The 27657-nt window shown below is 39.9% G+C and overlaps 1 protein-coding gene across 2 annotated transcripts in view; it reads left to right on the forward strand.

The window, feature by feature from the left end:
* Positions 1-27657, forward strand: part of usp24 (ubiquitin specific peptidase 24) — a 66346-nt gene that overhangs the window by 25654 nt on the left and 13035 nt on the right. Inside the window, exons 8-45 of one of the 2 annotated variants that reach the window (XM_026944585.3) lie at positions 838-903; positions 2068-2142; positions 2249-2407; positions 4017-4131; positions 7179-7282; positions 7423-7530; positions 7694-7789; positions 9941-10102; positions 10814-10906; positions 14159-14266; positions 14433-14582; positions 15464-15595; positions 15680-15791; positions 16018-16094; positions 16316-16456; positions 16576-16629; positions 16712-16827; positions 16948-17014; positions 18570-18680; positions 19015-19113; positions 20072-20245; positions 20451-20536; positions 20641-20749; positions 21098-21256; positions 21354-21451; positions 21574-21669; positions 21801-22029; positions 22165-22327; positions 23092-23247; positions 23858-23928; positions 24029-24189; positions 24399-24460; positions 24837-25028; positions 25191-25305; positions 25929-26073; positions 26415-26534; positions 26868-26993; positions 27134-27232. In XM_026944585.3, the coding sequence (XP_026800386.1) occupies positions 838-903; positions 2068-2142; positions 2249-2407; positions 4017-4131; positions 7179-7282; positions 7423-7530; positions 7694-7789; positions 9941-10102; positions 10814-10906; positions 14159-14266; positions 14433-14582; positions 15464-15595; positions 15680-15791; positions 16018-16094; positions 16316-16456; positions 16576-16629; positions 16712-16827; positions 16948-17014; positions 18570-18680; positions 19015-19113; positions 20072-20245; positions 20451-20536; positions 20641-20749; positions 21098-21256; positions 21354-21451; positions 21574-21669; positions 21801-22029; positions 22165-22327; positions 23092-23247; positions 23858-23928; positions 24029-24189; positions 24399-24460; positions 24837-25028; positions 25191-25305; positions 25929-26073; positions 26415-26534; positions 26868-26993; positions 27134-27232 (4506 nt within the window). The remainder of the gene's footprint in view (positions 1-837; positions 904-2067; positions 2143-2248; positions 2408-4016; positions 4132-7178; positions 7283-7422; positions 7531-7693; positions 7790-9940; positions 10103-10813; positions 10907-14158; positions 14267-14432; positions 14583-15463; positions 15596-15679; positions 15792-16017; positions 16095-16315; positions 16457-16575; positions 16630-16711; positions 16828-16947; positions 17015-18569; positions 18681-19014; positions 19114-20071; positions 20246-20450; positions 20537-20640; positions 20750-21097; positions 21257-21353; positions 21452-21573; positions 21670-21800; positions 22030-22164; positions 22328-23091; positions 23248-23857; positions 23929-24028; positions 24190-24398; positions 24461-24836; positions 25029-25190; positions 25306-25928; positions 26074-26414; positions 26535-26867; positions 26994-27133; positions 27233-27657) is intronic. The other variant, XM_026944586.3, reaches the window with a different exon arrangement.

The raw sequence follows: 27657 nt of genomic DNA on the forward strand, positions 1-27657 counted from the left end.
AGAAATCATTTAATCCAGAACAGAGGAGTGATTCATCCTGGCTTTGCGTCTCTGCTGCTGCCACCCAGCATGAAAGAGTGTGTGTTTAAAGGTGTGAGTCTTCCTGAGAACGCAACTGTGGTCACTGACGATGTAGCTATAAAAATTTTTAATGAGTTATTAGGGGTTCCAGTGTTATTAATATTACTTATACCACAGTGCCATTGAAAGTGTGATTGGTCAGAAGGTGTTTGTATTACAGCACAGTTCTGACAGTAGTTCCAGCTGCAAGGCAAATCACAGGTTTATATTAATGCACTCACTCTTATATTTTAGCATTTCTATAGTAACAGCTAATACAGGGATTTGTATGACAGAGGCTCCATATAAATGGATTAAAAATATGTGTAATTATTGATTTAAAATTTCGGAAGGAGTCTCCAGTGTCAACGCTTAGTAACACTCAGGAAAACAAGCTGTCTTTTTTGTTTTATTAACTTCAAGAGAAAGAAAAAAAAAAGAGGCCAGTAAGCGAACAACTGTTTATAGTTACTGTAACGCAAGTAACAACAGGAACTAACTTGTTTCTTAGACGTTCTACAGTGTTAAATGTAACTGGAGATGGATAATAAGTATGGACTGTCGTTCTTTATAAAAAAAAAATTGTTAGCATTGGCATGTGGCTGTGATATAAGAGGAATAAAACACATTGGTATTTGCTGTCATTGGAAAAGAATCGACTTTCGGCTGGGGCGCATCATGCCATCACCATCATCCCGGCACTCTGAGAGCATGTTGGGAGGTGTTCAGGAACATGTCTAGGAATTATGTAATTGTTTTCTCTCTTGGTCTTTTCAGTGTGTGTCTGCGCTGGTGCAGCCGCTTGGTGTGTGTGCAGAGTACCTGAACTCCAGCCTGGTCCAGGTCAGTGTCTCCACGCCTGTTTCCCTACACATACATCTCCAGTTTCTTCTTGTTCTTTATTCACAAGAACCATGAGCATCATCAGTTACTTAGGGTTTAAAAAAATGTGCAGCATGAGATTTTTGCATTATTATATTTTATAAAAGAATAAGAGATATACTGTAGTAGCACAAGTAAAATATTAGAAATCATTAGCAGCTGGTGACCATATATTTTGTTGTGGCAGGACGACGTTAATAATTATGTAGCATCAAACAAAATTAAGTCGAGAGGCTGTCACATTTGGCTTCTACTGTAGGCTACTGTCTAGCGAATTTTTAAAGTAATCTGTAAGACATAGTTGGGGAATCGACAATATACCGTCTAACAGCTCGTTTTGAGTGGTCTTAGATGCAACTTTGTTTAACTGTGTTCAGTACAGCAGGTGTGTTTCCCGTCATCAGTGAGGCGCACGCAAGAACAGCTGATATCATTAACTAGGGCTGCCGTGTTTTAGCAAACTTTCCAGCCCAACTACATCTCAACAACCGCACAAAAAAACCTGACAAATTTGGACACACACTTTTCTGATGTACGGACATTATCCACTCCATAATCCCCTTTCCCTCCCCTAAACTTTACAGTATATCTTAAAATAGAAACAGTTCTGTGCATCATAGACACACTGTCTGCAGTTATACTTTGCCTTTATACATTACAGAAATTTACTAGATTTAATTTTGATTATGTACTGTAAAACAAGATCTTGGAGTAAACGATCCAAATTTGCTATAGAAACCATGGCCCTGGCAACCCTGTTATTAACTGCTCTTCCTCCATGCATGGGGCAGTGCGATTCTTTCCCCAGTAGCACTGGAGATTTCCTTCCCCAATAGCGCTACCCTCTAATAGGGCTTTTGTTGTAGTTCCCATTTTTGAGTGCAAAAATAACTCTATGGATGCTAAACGGGGCAGTGAGCACTCTGCGATAAGACTTCGCGACATATGTTTATATCACATATATGGTTATTCAAAAGTGGTAATTAGAGTGTAAAAATATTGGGAATAAGGACTTTCTGAGGATTAACATTTGTTGAAAGGGTGATATATGGTGGTGCTTTGCCCCACTTGCCCCTCTGGATAAGCTGCCACTTATAGACATTGAAATGTCTTTGTATGTTGCAGCCAATGCTGGACCCGGTCATCCACAAGATGATCACATATGTGCAGAATCTTGAAGAGAAAGACCTAAAGGACAAGGTACGGTTCACACAGACGCTAATAGAGCACTGCTTTTTTCATTTTTTCTTTTTTCTCAATCTTTAAAAATATTTCAACATTATGTCCATCGTCTACCCTTACGTAGAGGTTGGTGAGCATTCCAGACCTTCTCTCCGCCATCAAACTGCTATGCATGAGGTTCCAGCGGGAGCTGGTCAATGTGGTGGATGACCTGAGGTTGGACATCCTCCTGCGGATGCTCAAGACCCCTCACTTCAGCGCCAAGATGAACTCACTCAAAGAGGTCACTTTTGGATCTTCTGGCAGACTTTTTCTCTTGTTATTCTTTATTAATTCATCCCCCTAGCCCTGCATTCCTGACTTGAAATGAAGCTTGGACCTTTCTCAAGGTTTTAATGTAGAACTTAATGGCCACTACATAGATCACATAAACACTATAGTGCTCACATCTGAACACTCAGCACGCACTGAAAGAAGGCTTGCCATGCAGTCGTTATTTTGTAAAGGAAATTCACAGTATTTACGGACCATTTAAAAACGGGCAAGCCGGTTAAAGGAAAAATTTATAGCAAGATCTTTGTCCACATGTCTCTTTCCACATCTTTTAATATATAACAAAATGCAAAAGGAAAACAAAAATTGTTCACAAATTGTTCACCTTTCTTAGAAAGCTATTTTTGAGAGCAACGTTTCCATGAAATCTCTGTGTCACAGTCAGCATTTCAGCTGAGAGAGAGACAGAGAGAGTGACATGCTGGGCCAAAAAACAAGCAAACTACTGTAACTACTGGTGCTGTGCTGTGCTGCTCAGACAAAAGTATGTAGATAGTTGTTTGGTTTATTTCTGGTAAGCAGTGTCGTGTACTTTTGTGGGTTTGATGTATGATAAATTTACGAAACTGCTAGGTGAAAAAAGAACAGGTAAATGATAATAGATGGAAATGCATTTTAATCTGTATATTAAAAAGTAGGCAACAGTGAGGTAACCATCAGTCATACATCATGACTGAACCCCATACAAGCCTCATACCTGTATGCCTCCCTGCTCTGGCTACAGTTTACAAGTGTGGTAATTATTTAAACTCTTTACTTCGTGTTATATATGGATCCCTGGAGGACCAGTGGTTAGGCCTCTCTGCCGTGGCCTGGGTTTGATTCCCAGCCAGGGAACCGACCCCAGCCACTGAGGTTGCACACGACCATGCACTCCCAGTGCCGGTCCCAAGCCCGGATAAAACTGGGGAGGGTTGCATCAGGAAGGGCATCTGGTGTAAAAACTGTGCCTTGATCCACTGTGGCGACTCCTAACAGGAGCAGCCGAAAGAAGAACAACAATTTCATGTCATGTATCAATTTAAGTTGGGACAAATTATTTGAAATGATTTGAATTAGCTAGCCCACCAGTCAAGTGAAAGCTCCAGAGCTCTTGTCTGGACGTCCAATTAACTAGGCTAAAAAGCAGCAGTGAATGTGATTTAAGTCAAACACATGATGAGCTAATTATAATCATTTATACAGTTTAAGGAGAATAAACCAGCACTTGAATCCCTGGGTGGGGGCAACTTTATGTAGCTGTAATATTTATTCTCTCCTGGTAAATGAAGTGTCTCATTTCTGTCCTTGACAAACAGAGGAAAAAGTCTTTGGTTAATATTACAGCTATGAGCTGTCTTAATTCTCTTGGGCAACTGTGAATGAATAAACGACAGCTTGGACTTTTCCCCGGAGCCCATGTTAGTGATTTAGTCCGCCTGTGCAGTTGATTATAACGTGTACATTGCCTCACTTTGTGTTGCAAAGTAAAACTATGCAGAAAATATCTGAGAATACAGTGCTTTTGAAATTCCGGTTTGGCTCAACACAGTCTGGCTGACTGCCATGTTCTGTTCCAGGTCACCAAGCTGATAGAGGAGAGCACGGTGTCTAAGACAGTGAAGAACGCCATAGATACGGACCGGCTCCTCGACTGGCTGGTGGAGAACTCGGTCCTCTCGATAGCACTGGAAGGTCAGCTGCCCTGTCTTTTTCACATGACCCAAAACATGCTCAGCTGATCAGAAAATGCAGTCACTTGACAATTAAGAAATTTATTTGCAGTCCTTTGACACTTTAAGATATTTTAAAAAGAAAGCAAATGAAATGTTATAAAAAACTCCGCACAGTGTAGCTAAATTATGAAGGTTAGTTACGTATTTACCCTAAAACCTTTCCTGTTATATAACAGCTGACTTCTGTACTGTATGTCTCCAGGAAAAAATGTGTGAGTTTTCAGTGTGTGAAAGTGTGCTCAGGCATGTGGAGGTTTCTGAATTGTGTCGTAGTCTGCAAAAATTAGTCCAAAGTCACTACAGCTGAATTCTGGAAAACAGACAAAAATTCTGATCAAATTTGACCAAAACTGTCAAACCGTTTATGAAAGTAACTTGGAAATGCCTTTACTGTCTCTGCCAAATGATCCAGTTTAACAAAGAAAGAAGTAAATGCAGTCAGTCTACCTAAAGATGTCTAGTCTTGCTAGTGAAATGTACTTTTCTCATGATTTGATCAAGTTTTTGGATCGGTGCATGCCTTAGCGAAATGGACATAAGCGTAATCAATTCAGTTTGTAATCAGACACCAGCTGTCCAAATGTCCATGATGCACCTGCACCGTTACATTATCATCATCAGAGAGGAAAATGCTTACACACTCTGTACAGATAACTGGGAATAAAGTTTTAAAAATGTTCGAAAGACTGAAAAATAAACAGACATTAATAACAGTAATGGTTAAAAGGGACCGCTGATAAACTGTCTGTGTGTACGGTGTGATCACACACTGCTCTCATGCTGAGAGATGAAAGTGTGTGTTGTCCTATTTACTGACCAGATGGACGCCACACTACTCTTTCATTGTTATTTCCTGCTTGAAATCACCTGCCCTTGAGCTTGACTCCTACTCTTTATTTTCCTCACACACACTCTCTCTCTCTCTCTCTCTCTCTCTCTCTCTCTCTCTCTCTCTAATCCTCTTCGGATTCTCTCACTTCTCAGCTTGCACACTTTTTTTCCCCTTTTCTTAGAGAAGTATTCACCTTTGTCTGCTGTTGACTTTCACTTTTATGTCTCCTTTCTCTTTTTCTTTAGTGCTTGCCACCTTCATTTTGTTTTCTTTCTCTTTACTTTCTGTTTTTACGCTGCAGGCCTTTTAGTTTAATTTTCTCTTAGTATCACTGGTTACTTTTGCACCGTAACAGTATGGGGTAGGATATAGGACTATAGGGGATAGGACCATTAAACAAATCATGAAATGATTATATAACTAAATAATATGATACACCATGTTAATACTTTTAAAGAAAAAAGTGAGTAAGAAGTGTTGAGAGAAAAGGTCTCAGAAGAAGAATGGCAGAGGAATTGGGTTCCAGAAGAAAACAAGAAGTCGTGTATATCAAGAATCTTCACAAAATTGAAAGCTATCATTCAATCTGTGTGATGTTTCACAGTTATAATGATGAAATTTAAAAGTATCATTATGGCTGTTTTTTTTTTTTTGTGCTATAGTATTTTCATTTATGTAACTTTTCTAGGACCTTTTCAAAATTTCCAGCAAATGCTAGAAAAGTTGAGTCTAGAAGAATAAGGGCAATTTCTAGGCTTTTGTGTTTATAACAGTTTTATCGTCCCTATATGATATTACGTTGCCATGATATCCAGTGATGTTTATTTCTGATTACATTATATTACCAGACCTGCCAATCATTATGCATTATGCGTAGGAGCTCCAGAAAAACACTAGAGTACACTAGTACAAGTTATTACTCAAAAATACGCCATAAGAGCAGTCTTTTTCTCCCCAATAAAATCGGAAATGAGCCAACCAACATGTGAATCTGGAATGATTTGCGCAGCGGATTTTATCTCCCAGTATTAACAAGCCCGTCCCCTTCCCCCTCTCATGCCAGAGTCCCAAACTGCACAGCTGGAAATATTATTACGCCTCCTCAACTATCCTTAAAACCTAAATGTTGGAAATGCTCGCTTTCCTGTCTCTTTTACACCAATGGTTCTATCATGATATTTTAATATGGAGCAGGAAAAAAATCAATATTGCACAAGCCCAGCACTTTCACACCTACTAGTCTGTCGTGTTATGAAATCGGAGTGAAATTGATACTTTTGGTTCGTTTGCTATTTGGTTTGCTTTGGTTTCACTTTGCACATAGTTAAAGGAACTAATATTTAAAAAAAAAAAAAACAACAGTAGGCAGGCTTGGGACAGCTCAAAAGGGTGCTCTTTATTTTTCCTTTTTATTTTCCTTCACTTTTCAGTGATTTTTAGCACCACGCTCTGAGGCTCTGAGGAGTGTGTGTGAATGTGTGTATGTATATATATATATATATATATATATATATATATATATATATATATATATATACACACACACACACACACACACACACACACACACACACACACACACACACACACACATACACACGCCCCTGCCTCCACATTAAGGTAGACATGTCTGCCTTATGTGCAGTAGAAATGGCAACAATTACAGAGCACAGAGGACATGGAGCCAGTGCTAAATAAATGAGTAATCTATAGCTAGCTTAAACCATTTTATATGTTCACCTTCATTTTCTCTTTTTGTTCCTCAGTCCAGGTATCCAGAACACATCGCATCTCAGTTCTGTTTAGCAAACAAATGCTGCCTCCATGATTTTTTCTATTGATTGCTGTGATCTAACTTTCTAAAAAGAATGCACCAAAGGGGAAAACACACCACTTTTTTCTTTTAGAAAGGGGAGTTAAGATCATAGCAATCAATAGAAAAAAAAAAATGCTGGTTTTTTTTTTTTTTTTTTTTTTTTTTTGGTAAATTCATAGCCAACACAAAAGGACTAAACACTGCGTATGTGAAAGCACCCTAAGAGTGTTAGAGGCCCCGGCGTCAGCAGAAAACGTATGCTGGATGTCCAGTGTACATGCATTATTTTAATTCTGTCCATCTGTCTGTCTCTGTCTCTCTCTTTCTCTACTCCCCTCTTGTCTTTTGTGTCTCACAGGAAACATTGACCAGGCGCAGTATTGTGATAGGATAAAGGGAATCATTGAGCTGTTGGGCAGTAAACTCTCACTGGATGAGCTTTCAAAGATCTGGAAAATACAAGTGAGTCACTGCTTCTCTGTCTCTAATATGAAGTAATATGCTTGGAGTTTACATTCTATAGATAATACCAGGAGATGTTGTGCATAGTGTGTAGTTTACTTCTTTAGCCATTCTCATTTTCACTGTTCCTCTGTTTGCAGTCTGGCCAGTCCTCCACCGTCATAGAGAACATCCACAACATCATCGCCGCAGCAGCCGTCAAGTTCAACTGCGAGCAGCTCAACCACCTCTTTGTCCTCATACAAAAAGTATGTGTATGAGTTTTGTGCTTTTCAATTTTTTGTAAACCCTTTTACCTCTTCTTTTTTGTCTTTTTGTGGATTTTTTTTTGTTGTTGTCAATATGTGTTATATAACCCACATTTTAGAAATTTACTAGAACTATACTCATGTTGTTTTGTGTTTTTTTTAGAGCTGGGAGGTTGAGACTGATCGAGTCAGGCAGAAGCTTTTGAGTCTGATCGGGAAGATCGGCAGAGAGGCACGCTCGGAAACAACAACAGGAAAGGTGTGTGTGTGTGTGAGAGACTAGTCAACTAATAGATTAGAATACTGGTCGGCTAATACGTGGCTTGGTGGTTAGCACGTTTGCCTCACACCTCTGGGGTTGGAGGTTGGATTCCCGCCTCCACCCCGTGCGCGTGGAGTTTGCATGTTCTCCCCGTGCTTCGGGGGTTTCCTCCGGGGACTCTGGTTTCCTCCCCCAGTCCAGAGACGTGTGTTGTAGGCTGATTGGCATTTCCAAATTGTCTATAGTGTGTGAATGGGTGTGTGGGTGTGTGAGAGTGTGATTGTGCCCTGCGATGAGTTGGCACCCTGTCCAGGGTGTCCCCTGCCTTGTTCTCCGAATCCCCTGCGACCCTGTGTAGGATAAGTAGTACAGAAGATGGATGCATTTTTAATAGATATGCTTCATAAATTTTTATTGTATTTAATAGAAAATGTATACAAACATAATACATGATATAAAAATTTCTGAAAAAGAATTTTTTTTTTTACAGTATTCAACAAGGGTTATGTGGTGGGAAACATTTACGCAATTTATATTTTAATATACTTTTTTTTTTTTTTTTATGACGGATAAAGTATTATGCTTTAAAAGCAACGTGTGGCCTTACTGAAAAAAAAAAATTAAAAATCAATATGCATCAAGATCCATAAAGAAGTGTTGATCACTATGATCACAGTGTAGCACTCTGAGTCACAATGAGACCCCTAATGTAGAAGGGGATTAAAGAGAGCCTGGTAAACATTGAGCTAATGATGTGCTACATTTGTGCTCAGTAGTGCATATAAGAGAACCTCAGCTAAACGTGAGGGGAATTTCAATCTGCGTTCTCTACTCTCATCCGTGTGTGGGGACTGAATTTCACCATTATCACTTGCTCTCAGTTTCTCTGTGTGATGCGTTAGGTTTCTCATGTCATCACTGGAATCTTTGCAGTACCACCACATGGAGTGTGTGTGGTGTGTGTGCGCATGTACATGAGCACCCCATTAAATCCTAGTGTTGTTGGAAAGGGTTTTTTTTTTTCTTTTTCAAAAGCACATCCTTAGTAAGCATCCTTTATTATCACGTGTATGGTGGCACATACGTACAGTGCATCTCACTCGCAAGTTAGCCCCAAAAGTGAAAAAAGTGAAAATTGCATTAAAAATTCTAGTGGTGCAACAGAAAAGCTATCATTTGGGAGATTCGCAAGTTTAAGTCCCAACAATGCCGCAGCTATCTGTGACCGGGAGCCGAGGGAGCAGAATTGGCCACGTTCCCCTGTCAAACACACTGAGGCTAGTCATCCTCAGTCTCTGAGCTCATGTATGTGGAAGAGGGTAGATAGCACTTTCCTCCCAGTGTGTGACCCAGCATGAGTGACAGTTTGAAAAGATTGATTTTTCTGGCTTCACATGTCTCAGAGGAAGCACGTTCGCTCTCACCCTCGCTGGTTGGTAGAGTTTTTATGATAGTGGAGAGCTGGTGACCAAACTTTAATGACTAACATTACTGCTAAATTGTAAATAATTGGAAGTTGACAATGACGAATGAGGTAACTTCACATCATCAGTGTCATCCATATCAGTCTGTTTCTCATCACCTGAGGTAAACGTCTCTTGCGCCATTTAAACACAGGCCTCATCGTCATCTCATCTCTCCACTGATCTCTGTCCATGCTAACATTGGTGATCACTTATTAATTTTCTGAGCTGTGTTGTGTTATTAATGCTTTTTTTATTGGGTCATTTAAACATTTTAAATCTATTTCATCTGTACCGAGTGTGTAAGCCATTTTCTGTGTTTTAATGATGATGTGGTGGCACAGGAGCAGCAGTGATATTTTGAGAGCTGTTCTCTGATTGCAAACTGAATCGATTAAGCTCATATCTGTTATATGGACCATAGCATTTACTGCTGCGTGTGTTAAACTGGCTCCTTACTCAGCGTGATCTTTGCAGGCAGGCAGCCAAGGCAAGAAAAAACATTTCCGCATCATTTATTTATGTTCTTAAAGTAGAGATGTCAAAATATGTGGTTGGCAGAAAAACTCAGTTTTGGTTAAAACTTTTTTTTTTTTATCTTTTTTTAAATATGTTTTCCAGAAGTGACAGGTTGTGCTAGTTCACCACGCATATACATATCACTTGTATGTTTTACCTGGCTCAGGTGTTGGAGGTGCTCTGGGAGTTGGCCCATCTTCCTACTCTTCCCACCACTCTGGTCCAGCAGGCCCTGGAGGAACACCTGACCATCCTGAGCGATGCCTACGCTGTCAAAGAAACTGTCAAGAAAAGCTACATCATCAAGTGTATCGAGGACATCAAGAAGGTGAGATGTCAAACTGCCAGGTTTTCATTTTCTCACATGCAGAGCCCTCCAAGCTTGTGTTCACCAGTCATATTACATAAATGTCTGGTAAAGTAAACCTGTGAGTAGAGCTTTTCAGGCAGCTGTTGACACAATTGTCACTATCGACATATTTAAAGAGTAATTTAAAGCTATTGAAAAACTATTTCCTATATTCTTTTACCTCACCCTACTACAAAATTTGCTGATTTTTTAATTATTTGTTTGCTGTCTGTTGCCTTCTGCCTTTTTGTTAGCTTGCTGCTGATGAACATGGTTGAAAAAGTGAGAGGTCTCTCACTCTTTCAGACACGTCCTCAAACTTCCTCCTTCCTGCGCTACTGTAACTTCATTATATTTTTAGAGGAAACTGCAAAATAACCTACAACAGCAGAAAGCAGGCCCGCACACGCACATGCGCAAAGGCTAATATTTTGCAGTGAGCTAAGAGCTATATTAAGAGCTGAGCCGAGTGTCCAAAGGTGTCATCCTGTCTCTGATGCCAGACAGATATTTGGCTCGTCTCTTGCCTTCCCACATACTCACAGTCACATTTGCACACTCCTTCCAGCTCCCATTCTGTGCTTCAGGCTCAATTCCAGGGTGATTGGGTTGCTGCATAACTGAGGGATACTGAAGTCTCATAAACACCTAGCAGAGCTCACTGAATGCAACTGCAGTTTATGTCTTTAGATACAAATACAGGAGGATTCAAAGTCTACCAGCGAGATACAGGTGTCTTTTTTTACTGGCTCCTGGGGCAAGAAGAAACCAGCCTGGGCTAAAGTAAGAGAAGCACCAGGGCCTGCAAAGACCCTATCTTATATTTACTGACAAATCACAACTTACGTATCAATCTGATGGCAGTCTTTCACAGTCCAAGGAGATGGGGTTTGGTGGCACGAAGGGGATGAAAATTTGTGAAATGATGATTCTGACTTGATTCTTAGGGGAAAGTCATGTTTCTTGATGAAACTTTAAAAGTACATTGTTTACCTGCATTTAATTTGATTTATCAAGGCAACATGTCATTTATCAGACCAGAGATAATTTAAAACCAAAGGCTTATTGTGCCTCTTGGGAGTTTTTAGGACTGGGTGATTTATCACATCATTAAGTCAGGCATTTTTTAAATATCATTATATATTTTTAAACAGTTCGCTTTTAAACAGCATTTCTTTAACACTAATTCCAACATGTCTGTAAACTGTAACCGAGTAGTAGTGCGTTTATTAGGGATTTGTTTTATATGGAATACCATTTGTGCCTATACTTTGAAAAATAAACAGGCAGTTATGGAATAGTTACACAGAAAAGTGGTACATTATATCTAAATGTTTCAATAAATTGTAAAGGTAAAAAAAAAAAATTTAAATTAGTAATCTTGTTATTATTAAATACACTTTCTTCATTCATTTTTTTTAAATAGTAAAAATATTATTTCACAATGGGACTTTTCCAAGCAGAACATCTCCCAATGGTTCTTTAGTCATTTCCATTTTTTTTATAGAAGACATAGTGAACAAAACTGCATTTTCCTTGCCAGTCAATATATAAGTAGCTTATTTGTGAAAGGCCTAGTGTCTGATGTTGTGGTGTATTTCCAGTTTATGCAAACGATTCAATGTTGTCATTGTTTCTCTACCAAGATTTATTTTTAGTATCCATTGTAGTAGGCTCAAAGCATTCCATACATGACTCTTTTCTAGTTTTTGGCCAATAACAAGCTAGATATATCTGTGTTGTCTTTAAGTGTGATCATATTTTCAGTTTCAGAATTGTCCACCAAACAGAGGCAGTTAATGAGCATCTCAAATCAGAAAGCAAAAGCACATAAAATTCCATTAAATGCCATGATGCCACGGTACTGTTGAATTCTCGATTCTGATTGGTCAGAAGGTGCTGATTAATTTTCTGTAAGAGCACAGTTGTGGAAGAGTAATGTCTCATAATGACACTATCCAGGATGAGCTAGTGATGGATTCCCTTTTAAGTCTGGTTCCTCTCAAGGTTTCTTTCTCATGTCAGAGTTTTTTCTTGCCACCCTCACCTTCAGCTTGCTCATTAGGGATAAATCTAAATCTGGATCTGGATATCTGTACAGTTGCATTGTTACAATGTCCATGTGTTACAGTTGAATTGAACTGAAAATAATGTAAGTGATAACAGGAGCTAACTTGTTTCGTGATCGTTCTACAACATTAAATGTATCTATAATTGGATAAAAAGTGTTTGTTAATTATCAAATTACTGTGGTGTAAGAGGAATAAAACACTTTGGGACATGCTGTTATTGGAAATAATCAGCTTTGGGGTGGTTGTTGATTATTTTCCTTATTTTCTTATTTTCATAACACCATGTCCCATTGTGTTTTATTCCCTACATAAAAAATCTTTCCAGTGGCTATTTGAGTACAAACCTGTGGAAGTAGATTCCATGTCTGAAACGTTTGTCTATAAACTTCCCAGAGAGGCAGCCAATTGTTTGGAATGCTGCTGGAAAATACATTCGTTTGCCAAATTACCTTCCACATTTTGCACATTGATGGCACAAGTCCTCCTCTTTTTAAAGTCAGTATAAATTCCTGCACTAAAAAAGGAGGCAGGTGCTGCAAAATTTGGCCCATTTGTCTTGATTGTCAGGTGATAAAACCATCCTGATCAGGAGGTATTACAAAATAGTACCATGTATTTAAAAAAGTCAAGCAGATTATAAAATCCCCTTTGCTGAGCGTATTTGTGTGATTATTCATTTCTGAATTGAGTTTTTTATTCATTTAATTTAGGCACAGATGGTATTCCAGAATTTCCGTTAAGTGCTTCTGGTATTATTTCTCGTATTATTATTATTATAAATACCATTATTGAAGTCATCACAGAATAAGTAACCATATCATTTATATACCATATCACCCATCCTTAAAGCTGGTAATGTTGTGTTCAGTGTTCATAGATGTGAAGCACCTTGTGAGCCTTGCCTGTGTAAGTCCGTCATTTGTGTGTAGCTGAGTGATTCGGGAGCTGGTTACTACCCTTTCCACCATTCTCATTTGTAACTGGCCAGCCTTCTGATCGCAACCAAGGGTGCGAAGGGCTATTCTATCTGTTCTTGTTATTTTCTCTCTCTCTCTCTCTCTCTCTCTCTCTCTCTCCAGCCATTTTTATTTTCGAAGTACTTGACATTTGGCATGCTTGAAAACTAAGCACATGCATCAAAAGTGGTGGCCATTAGGGCCTGCCAAAAAAAATTTGAAAAGGGACTCGATAGAATACACATTTTTCTTCATTGTGAGTGTCTACCGGGTGTCTGGAAAGTCAGGAACCAATGAAAGTAAGACTACATCTATTTATTATTTACAGCATATTCTCTACACATTTTCTCAGCCGCTGTATCTCCCATTGGTTCCTGACTTTTTTGGACACCCTGTAGATGTACCTACATGCACCAAATTTGGTAGGCATGGGCCATGTGCTTGGGCCCGCAAATCGCTCTTTGCAGCTATATTTCACACATCTTTTTCTGTGGATAAACTCCACGGTGATTTAAAACCTAAGGAAGTAAAGAGTATTGATCTGTTTTCATATAGTTTTCATATTTCCTGCCAACTAGTGGACTCGTTCATGCTACGTGCAAGTATGAAGGCAGACTGCCTGCACACAACACCCCCACGTGTTCACAAAAGCAGACGCAGAAGTATAAACCAGGCGTTACTTAAGAGTGTAGGGTTAAGAAAATGAAAACAATTCCTATTAAAATGGTTCTGTATGGAGTGTTGAAATGCTCGATCTCCTTCCCAGCCCACTCAGGATTCAATCCAAAATGTGCTCGATCACCACTGGCAAAGGTGTGAACAAGGTGTGCTTCGCATCTATGATTGTGTGTTCTTTAATCAGACATGATTTTATAATGTTTATTCACTAGCTCTTCCTAGCAGTATCTGTGTTGTGTATGTAAAAATTTACAAGTTGTTGTGAACTTAATTAGGGTCACCGTTATTGTCTGTTTCTATGTGTTTGTGCTTGTGTGTGTGTGTTGTAGTCATCCCAGCAGAGTAACCCCCAATCAGTATGGGTTGTTCCAGCCCTACGGCAGCTCCATGAGATTACTCGCTCCTTCATCAAGCAGACATACCAGAAACAGGATAAGGTAACACACATCTACACAGACACATGTAGACACACACTCGCACACCTACACACTCAATACCACCAACATAGATGATCAGTTTGACAGCAAGTTCCTGAGGGTGTCAAATCATGCATGGTTCTTTAATTCCTCTACATAGATCTAGTAATTATCTGTTGTTTTTCAGAGTATAATTCAGGACCTGAAGAAGAATTTTGAGATCGTGAAGCTGATCACAGGCTCTCTAGTGGCATGCCATCGTCTGGCCGTGACAGCCGCTGGCCCCAGTGGTCTCTCAGGGTCCACTCTGGTGGATGGACGATACACTTATCAAGAGGTAGAGCACTGTTTGATAAATTAGGAGTTTACTTTTCTGTCCTGGTCCAAGAAATTTCATGACAATAAAATTATATGCAGTTAGTAATAGGGGTATAACAATGCATCCTGACACAAAAATGTAACAAAGTACGTTGTAGGAATCTACAGTATCAGAATTCTCTTAATTATGCATCTACTGCAATGGCACTGTTCGAACACAAGAGGTCCCAATCTCCACAACTCATAGAATTAAAATGTACAGAGAGCATGCTGTTCACTAGATCGTGTTCTTCCGTGGAGAGAGACTGCACCATTACCGAGACGGGACTCATCTGTACTTGTAAAGTGACCGATAGCTCTGGATTGCAATGACCGATATGCATAATAGGTTAAATGGTTACACAGCCGTGTTATAACAGTTAAAAAGAGCTCTTCGGTAACTTTCGAATGACACCAGCATCACACCGCTGCGGTCTACAGTGCCTGCGAAAGAGGTTGCAGAACTCAGGCATTTTAGCCGACTTTGGAGCTCTATCCAAACTTCAAAACTTTGGGAAGAATTTCTAAATGTACTTCTTTATTTTTAAGATATGGTGTACATTTTGTTTATAATATTAAACCTTTGTACATAGCAGTTTCTGATTTATTTAATTTTATAAAGACAAAAATGAGCATTGTTTTACATTGTTTATGATTCAGAAACAAAAAAGTCTTTTTTAAAAGTAATTTTTTTCTCCATTCAAATGTTGTTCAAAATCACAAATGTTCAAATTCAAAATCTAATCGTGAAGCCGGAATAGTGTATCAAATCAAATTGTGACCAAAGTGTATCGTTACACCCCTCGTTAGTAATGTTATATACTCCTGTACTTAATTTTTGCATCCCTTATGTCTGTGCAGTATTTGGAAGGGCATCTGAAGTTTTTGGCATTCTTTCTACAAGAAGCCAGTTTGTACTTGGTGTGGAACAGAGCTAAAGAGATCTGGGAGTGCTTGGTGTCTGGCATGGACGTGTGTGAGCTAGACCGGGAGGTAAATGCGAGAATATACCTTTTTATTAGCATGGTGGGCTGATTAATGTGACATAGTAATTACTTTGTTTTCCCCTCTCTGCAGATGTGTTTTGAATGGTTCACTAAAGGACAACATGATCTTGAAAGTGATGTTCAGCAACAACTCTTCAAAGAGAAGATCCTTAAACTTGAGCCTTATGAGATTACTATGAACGGTACAGTTCTGGCTAGATCATCACAGCAGCACCATATATACACAGAACCGCAATATTAGCACATATACTCACAAACCTGAACTTAACTAAACTGTACCTGTGTTTTAATCAGCAAATAGAAAATATAGCATTATCAGATGTGTTACTATCGTATAATGTCAACTATCACTATGATGGAAAGGACACTGGATTGTTATTACATTGCGTTTTTTATTTCCTTTTTTAGGGTTTAATCTTTTTAAGACCTTCTTTGAGAATGTGAATCTCTGTGATCATCGTCTCAAACGGCAGGGAACTCAACTGGTAAGACTGACACTTTTCATCTAATTTTCGACTGTTTAGCATTCTATAAAAAGGCATCCACACTGAAAAACTATAGATTATTCTGTTCAGATCTGTAGCCTCAACCCTGACATCACTCAAGCATGTCGTTTAGTTCAATCTTTGGTTTAGCGCCCAGGTATAAGAACAGCTGTTAAAAGGACAGAGGCACTAAGCTTGCTGAATTTGCTGTTATGTTGCAGTGTGTGGAGCGCTTAGACCTAATCGGGATGGACTTCATCTGGAGAATTGCCATGGAGTCTCCTGATGAGGACATCGCCAACGAGGCCATTCAGCTCATCATCACCTACAGTTACATAAATCTTAACCCCAAAATGAAGAAGGTCAGTAGACACACACTCACGGACACCCACACACTTCATCGTCCTTTTCCTTTCTCCTTCTCTCTCACTCACTGAAATACACAGGAATACAAATTTCTGTGTTCTTCCCCTCCATACAGGATTCAGTGTCCTTACATAAGAAGTTCATAGCTGATTGTTATAAGAGGTTGGAGGTAGGTGTCACCATCTTGGAGAATGAGTCAGAGATGCTTTGCTTTTTTATCTTGTTCCTCATCACTGATTTCTCTGTTTTAGGCTGCCAGCTCTGCCCTGGGTGGCCCAACCTTAACCCATGCTGTTACACGAGCAACCAAGATGTTGACAGCTACTGCCATGCCAACCGTCGCCACATCAGTGCAATCACCCTCCAGGTAGAGCAGAACAGCAGCGTTTTTTGCATTTCACATGAATGAAAAAACCATGTTGGACCATGCAGGTGGATTATGGTGTGTGGCATTTTCTTTGCTTATTGTTTGTGTATTGACTTACAGGTCTACTAAGCTGGTTATCATTGAGCGGCTGCTGTTACTGGCTGAGAGATATGTCATTACTATCGAGGTGGGGCCAGAATTCAGCTCACACTTTCTTATTTGCGTGACTTTAGAGACACACTCCTGGAAGACTTTTTCTCTGGCACACATTAATGCCCAAAGCAGGGGTTATCAAACTTTTTTCATCCAGAGACCCCTCTTCCAGTGTAGAACTATCCACAGACCCCTTATGATTTAAGTATAATCCAGCAAACATACTAACATGATTTCAACCCCAGAATTATTGGCACCCTTGGTAAAGAAAGAAAAAAGGTTATGATAAATGTCTTTGTCATTAATTTGCTTCATCTCACACTGAAAATATTAGAAAAATATTTGAAGAGTATTTTATTTTTCAAAGTTTTTTTTCTTTTTTTATTGTCACTTTCATTGAGTATCCTCTCTTTGCCAAGCATTGAGTCGTCTCATATATATTGGAGAATATATATTACCATAAGGAATGACCACTCCTCAATACAGAATCTCATGTTTGTGTGGAATTAGCTGTATGTGTTGGATCATTGTTCTGCGGGACGATATAACCACAGCCTTGTAGCTTTTTTTCAGTCAAAATCTCCTGGTACCATGATGTCATGTATCCCAACAAGTTTCAGGGCCTTGGAGGGAAAACCATCCCACACCACTGTAGATCCACCGCCATACGTAACAGCAATAGTGAACTCCAGGCATATACATTTGTGTTTAGATGGGAGAAAGGGCTTTGTTCTGGCATGCCTTCCACATTCTCAGTGTTTTGGCCTGGGGGTGGTGTCTAATTGTACATTTTGAACCCAGAATGCTACCATATTCTGCAGCTCTCCAACCTAGATCCTTAGAGAGAAATTTTCGTCTCTCTAACCATCCTCCTCACTGTGCATGGAGGCAAAATACACTTCTGTCCTCTTTTTGGCAGATGCAGTACAGCTCAGATTGTTTTAAACTTTTTTTTTTTTTTTTTTTTTTTACTATTGGCTAAACAGTGGATTTGGACATTTTCAGTTGCGCAGGAATTTGGCCGCTGTGTCATCTCATATTTATATATTCAGTGAAACAGGAAGTCATAGATGAGTTCTTTAGAGTTTCTGAACACTCAGTTGAATGTTTAAAAAAAAAAAAAAAAATATTTTTTAAAATATTTCACAGACCTCCTTTTGAGAAACACAGGTCTAAAGTATTGTAACTTCTCTCTCTCTCTCCCCATATATATATATATATATATATATATATATATATATATATATATATATATATATATATAAAATGTTAATCATGTAGTGACTACTGTCATAGCCAAGTGTAAAAAAAAAAAAAAAAGCCTCACTCTTAACAGTGTCATCAGTGTTTGCAATGCGGTGTCATTATCTCTGAAAACAGGCTAATTCTGTCTCCGCTTAATGATCACTTGACTCAGAGTTTGATGTATTGGTGAACTTTACAAAGATTTTAATTAGATATTGCTACCGATCATACACTCATTACAGACACTTAGTAAATGAAGTTTGAAGTTTGTAGTTACAGTTTATTACTAGCAACTCTCAGGTCATTGAACTAGTTAAATGTATTCTTGTTTGTGTTTTTCTTAGGATCTGTACTCTGTTCCTCGGACTATTCTACCTCATGGAGCTTCTTTCAATGGCCACCCTGTAACGCTCCACATAACCTACGAATCTACCAAAGACACTTTCAGCTTGGAGGTACAATCACTAACTTGAGTGTGCTCTCTCTCTCCCTCTCTCTCACACACACACACACACACACACACACTTTCTGATCAAAGATTTCAAATTAAAACACCACCACTAAGACTTTCATGTAATGTCCTTCACACACACACATACAGAGGGCAGGATCACACTGTTACCTTGTATGGGATACACACGCCTTTCTGTCCATAAATGGAAAGGTGAACTGTGCTGTCCGTTAGAAAGTAGCCTTTGCCTTATATGAAAAAATACCATAACGCTGTGTGTTTGTGTGTGTGTGTGTTTGTGTGTGTGTGTGTGTGTGTGTGTGTGTGTGTGTGTGTAGGCTCACAGTAATGAGACAGTTGGGAGCATCAGGTGGAAGATTGCAGAACAGCTTAGCTGTCCGGTGGACAATGTGCAGATATTCGCCAACGACAGCATGGTATGACAATCACACAGTAATGCACAACAGTCATGTCTGGGTTACACTCACAAACCACTTTATTAGGAACAACTGTACCCTTGTTTATTCATGCAGTTATCCACTCAGCCATGTGGCAGCAGCTTAATGCATAAAATCATGCAAATGCAGGTCAAGCTTCAGTTAATATTCACAGGAAATATCAGAATGGGAGAAAAATGTGATCTCAATGACTTTGACCAGGGCATAGTTGCTTGTACCAGATGGGCTGATTTGAGTATTTCAGAAGCTGCTGATCTCCTGGGATTTTCAAACATAACAGTGTCTAGAGTTTAAACACAATGCTGCATAAAACAAAAATCCAGTGAGTAGCAGTTGTGTGGGTGATAAAACCTTGTTGTTGAGAGAGGTAAGAGGTGAATGGCCAGGCTGGTTCACGCTGACAGGAAGGTTACAGTTAAGCAAATAACCACTCTTTACAATTGTGGTGAGCAGAAAAAGCTCAGTTTACCCATCTTATAATGGCTACTTCCAGCATGATAATGTCCCACAAAGCACAAGTCGTCTCAAACTGTTTGCATGAATATGTCAGTGAGTTCAGTGTATGTCAGTGGCCTCTCCAGTCAACAGATCTGATTCCAGTAGAGTACATTTGAGATGTGGTAGAACAGGAGGTTCGCAGCAAGAGCAAATCTGGGCAGCTGACAAATCTGCAGTCATTGTGTGATGCAATCACGTCAACATGGACAAGAATCTCAAAGAAATGTTTCCAGCACCTTGTAGAATTCTGAGAGCAAAGTGGGTCCTAGCTAGTATTTGTCTGGTGTTTCTAATAAAGTGGCCAGTGATTTTATATGTCAGCCCATAAAGATTTTCTTCAAATCAGACATGCTACTGTCATTGCTAATATTTGAAATCATAGTTGTTGTTGTCATGGTCCAGTTCCTAAAAATATATGTGTGTGTGTGTGTGTGTCTAGCTGACCATGAACAGGGACCAGAAGCTGTTGAATCAGCTGGGTTTCTCCGATGAGCAGAGTCTGACAGTGAAGAGCTCAGGAACTGGCACTCCATCAGGCAGCTCGGCAGACAGCTCGGCCTCCGCCAGCTCCAGCAGCAGCGGAGTCTTCAACTCAGCATATGCACTGGAGCAGGTACACACACACACATGCACACAAACACACACTGCTGTGTCAGCAATTACCTGAGCTCTCTGAAATTGTACTTGTTGAGCTGATTATATTTATACTGCTATATTGAATTTATAGCTCAATGTTCACTTAGGTACACACACTCTCTCTCACTCACACACTTGCACACCTGTGCACTCATCTCAAACACCCTTTTTCCCTTGCATAGGAGAAGTCTCTGCCTGGTGTCGTGATGGCGTTAGTGTGTAACGTGTTTGAGATGTTGTATCAGCTGGCTAACCTAGAGGAGCCTAGGTAAGGCAACAGCACCAGAATTACATCATCATAACCCAGAAGTATACAACTATCCTTTCTAAGAAAATGATATTCACTTGTGATTTGGTTTCATTGTATTCTAGAATAACTTTACGTGTGCGGAAGTTGTTGCTGCTCATCCCAACTGATCCGGAGGTGCAGGATGCCCTGGATAACTTTGTACCAAAAGAGTCCAGTGTGTGGAGCCACCAGGTGCCAAAGCTGATTCACAATTTATTATACAATCCACACATTATACATTTACGCACAGCTAGCAGTGTGCAGAAGGCTAACTACAGTAACACTAAAGGATTTTAGGAGTGTTTTAGTAGAGGCGTCCTGCAATGGCAAACTGACAACATGTGAGATGACTCATTATGTAGACAGCTGAAACAAAGCCATGTGACTCACACGACATTTTGAAAAGCTCAGATTGTTTATTGGTTTGATAGATTACAGTATGTGAGGAACAGTATATTCCTAATGCCATGTTCGCTTTTGTTATGCCCCCTTCTCTCTCTCTCTCACTCTCTCTCTCACTCTCTCTCTCTCTGTATATAGAAAACTCTGTTCACATTGGGTTCTGGATCTCAGGCCTCCAAGTCTCCATCTCTGTCCAGCAAGCAGCAGCATCAGCAGAGTGCAGCATCCATCCTGGAGTCATTGTTCCGCTCCTCTGCCCCGGGCATGTCCACTTTCAGAGTGCTCTATAATCTTGAGGTACTTCAGAAATCTGAACAAGTGTGGTTAAGGCTGTATGTGTAGTCACAAAATGAACCTCAAACACATTTGCTCCTGGTCTTGCCTCTTTCTTCAGGTGCTGAGCTCAAAATTGATGCCTACCTCAGATGATGAGATGGCAAAGACTAGTGTGAAGTCCTTCTGTGAGAATTTTCTCAAAGCTGGAGGTCTTAGGTAACAAACCTGCTCCAGCTGATTCATAACTCTGATTTTATAGCTGTGACTTGAGTGAAGAAAGCAAGCATATTCAAAATACACATATTTGTGTGTGTGTGTGTGTGTGTGTGTGTGGTCAGTCTGGTGGTTAATGTCATGCAGAGGGACTCGATCCCCTCTGAAGTGGACTATGAGACCAGACAGGGAGTCTACTCCATCTGCCTGCAGCTTGCAAGGTACGTTTTTTTGTTTGTTTGTTTGTTTTTTTTAATGTCTCTGTTTCTCTCCTCCAATTAAGTTTAATTTAAGGAAGCTTAATTGACATGACTTCATGAAGTACAGTATCTGTACCTGTCTCCTTCTGCAGATTCTTACTAGTAGGACAAACAATGCCAAGCATCCTGGATGAAGAGTTGAGTAAAGAGGGTGTGGACACACTGTCCTCTCGGCCCTTTCGTAATGCGGGCAGGCAGAGCGGACGGCAGCTCTCGCTCTGTGGAACGCCGGAGAAATCCTCCTACAGACAGATGTCCATGTCTGATAGGTCCTCCATTAGAGTAGAGGAGATTATACCAGCAGCACGTGTTGCCATTCAGGTGTGTTTCTGCATGTGCACACATCCGTGTGGATTTGTGGACAAACTGTTATCAATAGATTAAAATCATTTCAGCATATTTGGAGTAATGTGCTGTCTTATGCCTGTGTTGTTTCTACTGTTGCTGTGGCCATAGACAATGGAGGTGGGAGACTTTACTTCTACAGTGGCCTGCTTCATGCGCCTCACCTGGGCTGCAGCTGCTGGCCGATTGGACCTCGTGGGCAGCAGCCAGCCAATCAGAGAGAGCACCAATTCTCTGCTGCCTCTGGGAGTCCGTAGCAGGGTTAGCAGCACAGGTGAAACACAGACCCACATGGTCACTGTTATGCACAAATAAAGCAGCTTGATGAACATAAGCCATGTTAAGATCACATTTTGAATCAGCAACAGTCTTTCATTTACAAACCCTGCAGGGGGAAACAGAAACACCTATTTTTAATTGAATTAAAATATCCGGTATTTTCTGAACTCCAGTCCATGCACGCTGACTTAAAGAATTTGATGTTCTTCCTAATGCGAAAACTTCTCTTAAGAGCGAGGGTGAGCAGTGGCATCCTAGGGTTGGAGTTAAAAACCCCAGTTCTGTGTGATGACTATTAATCAAAACTTCATAGCAGTGAGCACACGGATGAACAAATGTTCAGAAGTTCTGCATCTAATTCCTGAAACTGTCATACGACGTCATATACGAGCTGACAAAGGGCCAAATCTGACTATTCTGATTCACATTTACAAATGACACGAAATACCCCTCCACGTAACTGTGATCATCAACATGATTTGCTATTTTTATTATTACCTATACTATTCTTCTTACTACAGCCTACTTGCTATTGATGATACTGATGTTGATTTTGTTGCACTCATATTTACACTCTCGCCGAGTTTACTCATACAGACACACCAAAGATAAAATTAATTAATTAGGAAACTGTTGGTACGTATTCTTGTTTTCTGACCACATTTGACCATACATGAAAAGGGCAATTGTATCAGTCTGTGTGTGTGTGTGTGTGTGTGTGTGTGTGTGTGTGTGTGTGTGTGTGTGTGTGTGTCACAGGCAGTAACTGCAGCTCCAGCAGTGAAGGAGAGGTCACCACATTGCAGGCCGGCATCTGTGTCAAACAACAGTGTGTGTCCATTAAAGATACAATCATCGCTCGAGAAGCTCTTTCACTCTTGGTCACCTGCCTGCAGCTTCGCTGTCAACAGCTTTGTAAGAACGCACACCAATAAATGAATAATCTCTCACAAATACTAGCTAAATTTCTCTTGAACTCATGTGTGCGATGCAAGCACTACAATTTAAACCACTTTTTAAATCAGAAATTTTGCTGTCCGTGGTTTCCATCTAATTGCCTTTTTGCAGTTTTCCAGCAAAAAGCTTTGCATTTTCTTCAAAAATATCAAGCAGAAAACAAGTTGTGTTTGCATTTTCTTTTGTTTTGCTTCCCTGACTTTTCCATCTGGCAAAAACTAAATGAACATGACGTAAAGGCAACTGATTAATAGTTTAGCTTTCTTTTTTTTAATATCTCAGCTAATCTTCACAGTTATCAAAATCACAAGATTAATAACCTGTGCTGTAGTTTCCAAATGATTATTGGTGGACTGTTATTTCCTAGAATTAACCTAAGATTCTTGTCTCCTTCTCAGTCCAGCTGTTGCTATAGGGAGGCACATGATAAAACAAAGTGGCACATAACAGACTTTTTGCCTTTTCCATTCTCAGCATATAATCTCTGAGCTGGAAATCCGCCTGCTGTTTCCTGATGATGTGGTACATTTGAATGCTGCAGTGAATGTTGTTTGCTTTTGCTCCACAGCTTCTTTCTATAACCTGCCCTGTGTGAATGATTTTATCATCGATATTCTGCTGGGATCTCCCAGTGGAGAGGTCAGTGGAGTCTTTCCTCTCTGCCTTTACAGGAGCTTCAGTTGTGTAATAAATAAACTTAATCCTATTCTTCACTTTTTATTGTCCCACTTTTGTGTAGATCCGGCGGGTGGCATGTGATCAGCTGTACACTTTGAGTCAGAGTGATACATCAGCATATCCAGAGCTGCAAAAGGCCAATCTGTTTCTGCTAAAGGTGGTGTTGACTGCCCAGCTCCCACTCTGGTCTCCCACCAGTGTCATGAGGGGCATCAACCAGAGGTACACAAATACATAATACGCAGACACAAGCACGTTAACATCATACAGGCATTCCATATGAAGAGCTAACTTATCAGTACTTATCATAATATCTGAAGAGGTAACTGTTCAATGTTTGTACTGTTGTTGATTAGACAGTTTGATTATTATATGTACATGGTCTCAAGTAGTATATACTCCAGCTGAAGTAGTGGTTGTTTGTTTTTTAGGTTGCTTTCACAATGCACAGAGTATTTTGACCTGCGATGCCAACTTCTGGATGATCTGACTAGTAAGAGTGCTAATCCACAATCAAGCTGAGGTTTTTTTTTTTTTTTGTTTGTTTTTTGTTTGTTTTTTTTTTGATCTTGTGAAGCAGAATAATGAGAACATTATGGTGGATTTTACTGGTAGGTTTGTCATGTAACATCATTGCTTTACTCTTCATGAAGCACTTCAAAATATTTTACAAAATCACAGATGCTGTAGTCTCTCTCTTGACTGACTGATTATGGTTTTCTTCTCAGGAATCAGTTAGTATTGATTCATCATATAGTATGACTTATTAGTTCTGTGTCTTATTTTCACTGGCAATTTCACTGATTTGTTGAAAATGAAATGTACATATTATGTAAATTCCCACATTAACTAATGCTTTGTTTCTATAGACTCGGAGATGGAGCAGCTGCAGATCAGCCCAGCAGCCATGTTGGAGGATGAGATCAGCTGGCTGGATAACTTTGAGCCAACGTGGACCAGTGAGCTGGAGACCAGCGAGGCTGACAACATCCTGCAGGCCGGCCATCTGCGCCTCATTAAGACCCTGCTCTCGCTCTGCGGCAATGAGAAGGAGCAGTTTGGTTAGTCTGTTACACTCAAACGCAACATTCAGTTAATCTCTCGTTTACATGCACTCTGCCAAACATCTCTAATTAGCAGTATGTTACCTGTGCCTTTGAACACACACATCTTTTGGCTTTTAGGTGAAATCTATAAATGAGGTGCTTTATCTATTTTTTCAGGCCCCTCCCTTATCCAGCAGCTGCTGGATGACTTCCTGTTTCGAGCATCACGCATTATCCTGAATAGCAACAACCCTTCCAGCAGCACAGCCCCTCTCCATGACTTCCACCCAAAGTGAGTACATATACACCACTTATAACGACCAAACCCCTAGTCAAGACTTGTACTCACACTTACACACACACACGTTGCGTCTCAACACGCAGTTACAAAGAACTAACAACCTAGACTCCTTCTATAAATGTTAAATAAACATCTCCTAAGAAATAACATCACCACATCAATGATTATATGTTTTACTTTGTTAAACAACACAGTTTTTTTAAAATCCATTTATTATGAGTCTTAGATTATGTGGAGCAGCCAGCGTACAAGTCCCTCTGTATGAGCTGTTACTATAGAATCAATACCGTATAAGAAGAGCACATTAATATAAACCCATCATTCAGGTTTGACCCGGAACTACTGTACGAGCCATGCTGTTATACAAAAATAATGCACACCTGTCACATGATATTTATACTACTTACATTAAATATCTCACACATAGGACACATCTTTCTTTTTTTAAATAAAAAGATTCATGCATATTTTGTGCCCTAGGCTGTGTAAATAATATACAGATTTGAATAATATTCACACAGTGAAATTTGTTCGGTGTGTACATTTGCTGTCACACTCTCCCACATACTCACACACTTCTTCACACTCACTCTCTTTTTATGTCTTCCTCCCAGGTGCAGTACAGTCAGCAGTCGGTTAGCAGCGTATGAGGTGTTGGTGATGTTGGCTGACAGCTCTATCACCAACTTGCAGCTTATCACTCGAGAGCTGCTCTCTATGCACCACCAGGCCGACCCCTCTCTCTCTAAGGAGTTCGATGTATGTTTTTTCCCCTTTTTTTTTTTTGACTAATTACACTTTAAAAACATAGCACTACACTCACTGGCCACTTTATTAGGTCCTGCTTGTTCACTTTATTAGGTCCTGCTCGTTGTCTAGTCAGCCAATAATGTGGCAGACATTTTTTTTTTAAAATTCATTCTGTGTAAACCCTAGAGACTGTTGTCCGCTGTTGCCACATGATTGACTAATTGGATAATTGTGTGAATGTGCAGGTGTTCTTAATGTAGTAGTCAGTGAGTGTATATTTGATGTGTTTAGATTAAATTAAATTAAAAGGCAAATAAGATGCAGTGTGACCTTTGTGTTTGTCGCCTCAGTACCTCCCACCGGTGGATGGCCGCTCCATATCGGGGTTCGTGGGGCTGAAGAATGGTGGGGCGACCTGCTACATGAACGCTGTCTTTCAGCAACTCTATATGCAGCCTGGCTTACCTGAGGTGTGTGCAACAGTGCCATCAAATACACATTCAGAATAGATGTCCAGTTCTGAACAGAAATGTGGTAATCGCTTCATTCTGGCACACAGTTCATGGGTTTGGTCCATTTTATATACAGCTCGCTAAAATGGTATTCACAAATTACTGTTGGTGAAACTGACAGTGTGTGGGTTTGGTATGAGCTTCATCCTTTTAACACTCCATTTCCACAAGATGGAGCTAGATACTACAGTAATGTTTTTTCATTTGAATGAGAAATCCTTGTCTGTTATAAGCTAGTGTCTCGTTGTCTACTGGCAGATTTTTGAAGGTGTTTTTAAATGTTTGTGTCAGGCGATCCTGTCGATAGAAGATGACACCGAGAACCCAGAGGAGAGTGTGTTCTGTCAAGTGCAGTCCCTTTTTGGCCATCTGATGGAGAGCAAGTTGCAGTACTACGTACCTGAGAACTTCTGGAAGGTGAGCATGTTGTTTAATAGTATGACCAGCTTGTATTCAGTTATCAGAAAATGGTCACATGGTGCTCAGTAAAAATAAAAATAATGATTTTGAGGATGGTGTATGGTGTTAATGTTAAACTGTTAAATGTATCTGTGCAGATCTTTAAGATGTGGAACAAGGAGCTGTATGTGCGAGAGCAGCAGGATGCCTACGAGTTCTTTACCAGCCTCGTGGACCAGTTGGATGAGCATCTGAAGGTAATTAGTGAGCTTCGTAACTTATTATTTGAAAACTAATGAAGCAATGTGGGGGAAAAAACCCTCATATATTGGCTCCTGATGAGTCGATAGTTGCTCTTAGAGCCTAGTCAGTACGACAGCACTTTTACACGTCTGCTATTGCTTTTATGCAACAGTTCTATAAACAAATTAATATAGAGTAATTGACATTTCAGACACAATATGACCAAATATTTTGTTTATTTTTGCTCCGTCAACGAAAGACCATGGGAAAATGATAGTTCCCAAAGAAGCTAGATTGAGTGTTGCGTGTTGTCATATAACGTACAGACTGACTGGCATAGGGTAGTAAGTGTACTAACAGTTTCAGTGGAACAAACTATTACTAGAAGAGGAATTTTAAGTAGCAAACACAGGCAAGCAGAGTGATACAAACAGGACAA

The sequence above is a fragment of the Pangasianodon hypophthalmus genome, chromosome 19 (genome assembly GCF_027358585.1).
Source record: "Pangasianodon hypophthalmus isolate fPanHyp1 chromosome 19, fPanHyp1.pri, whole genome shotgun sequence".
NCBI classification, from domain to species: Eukaryota; Metazoa; Chordata; class Actinopteri; order Siluriformes; family Pangasiidae; genus Pangasianodon; species Pangasianodon hypophthalmus.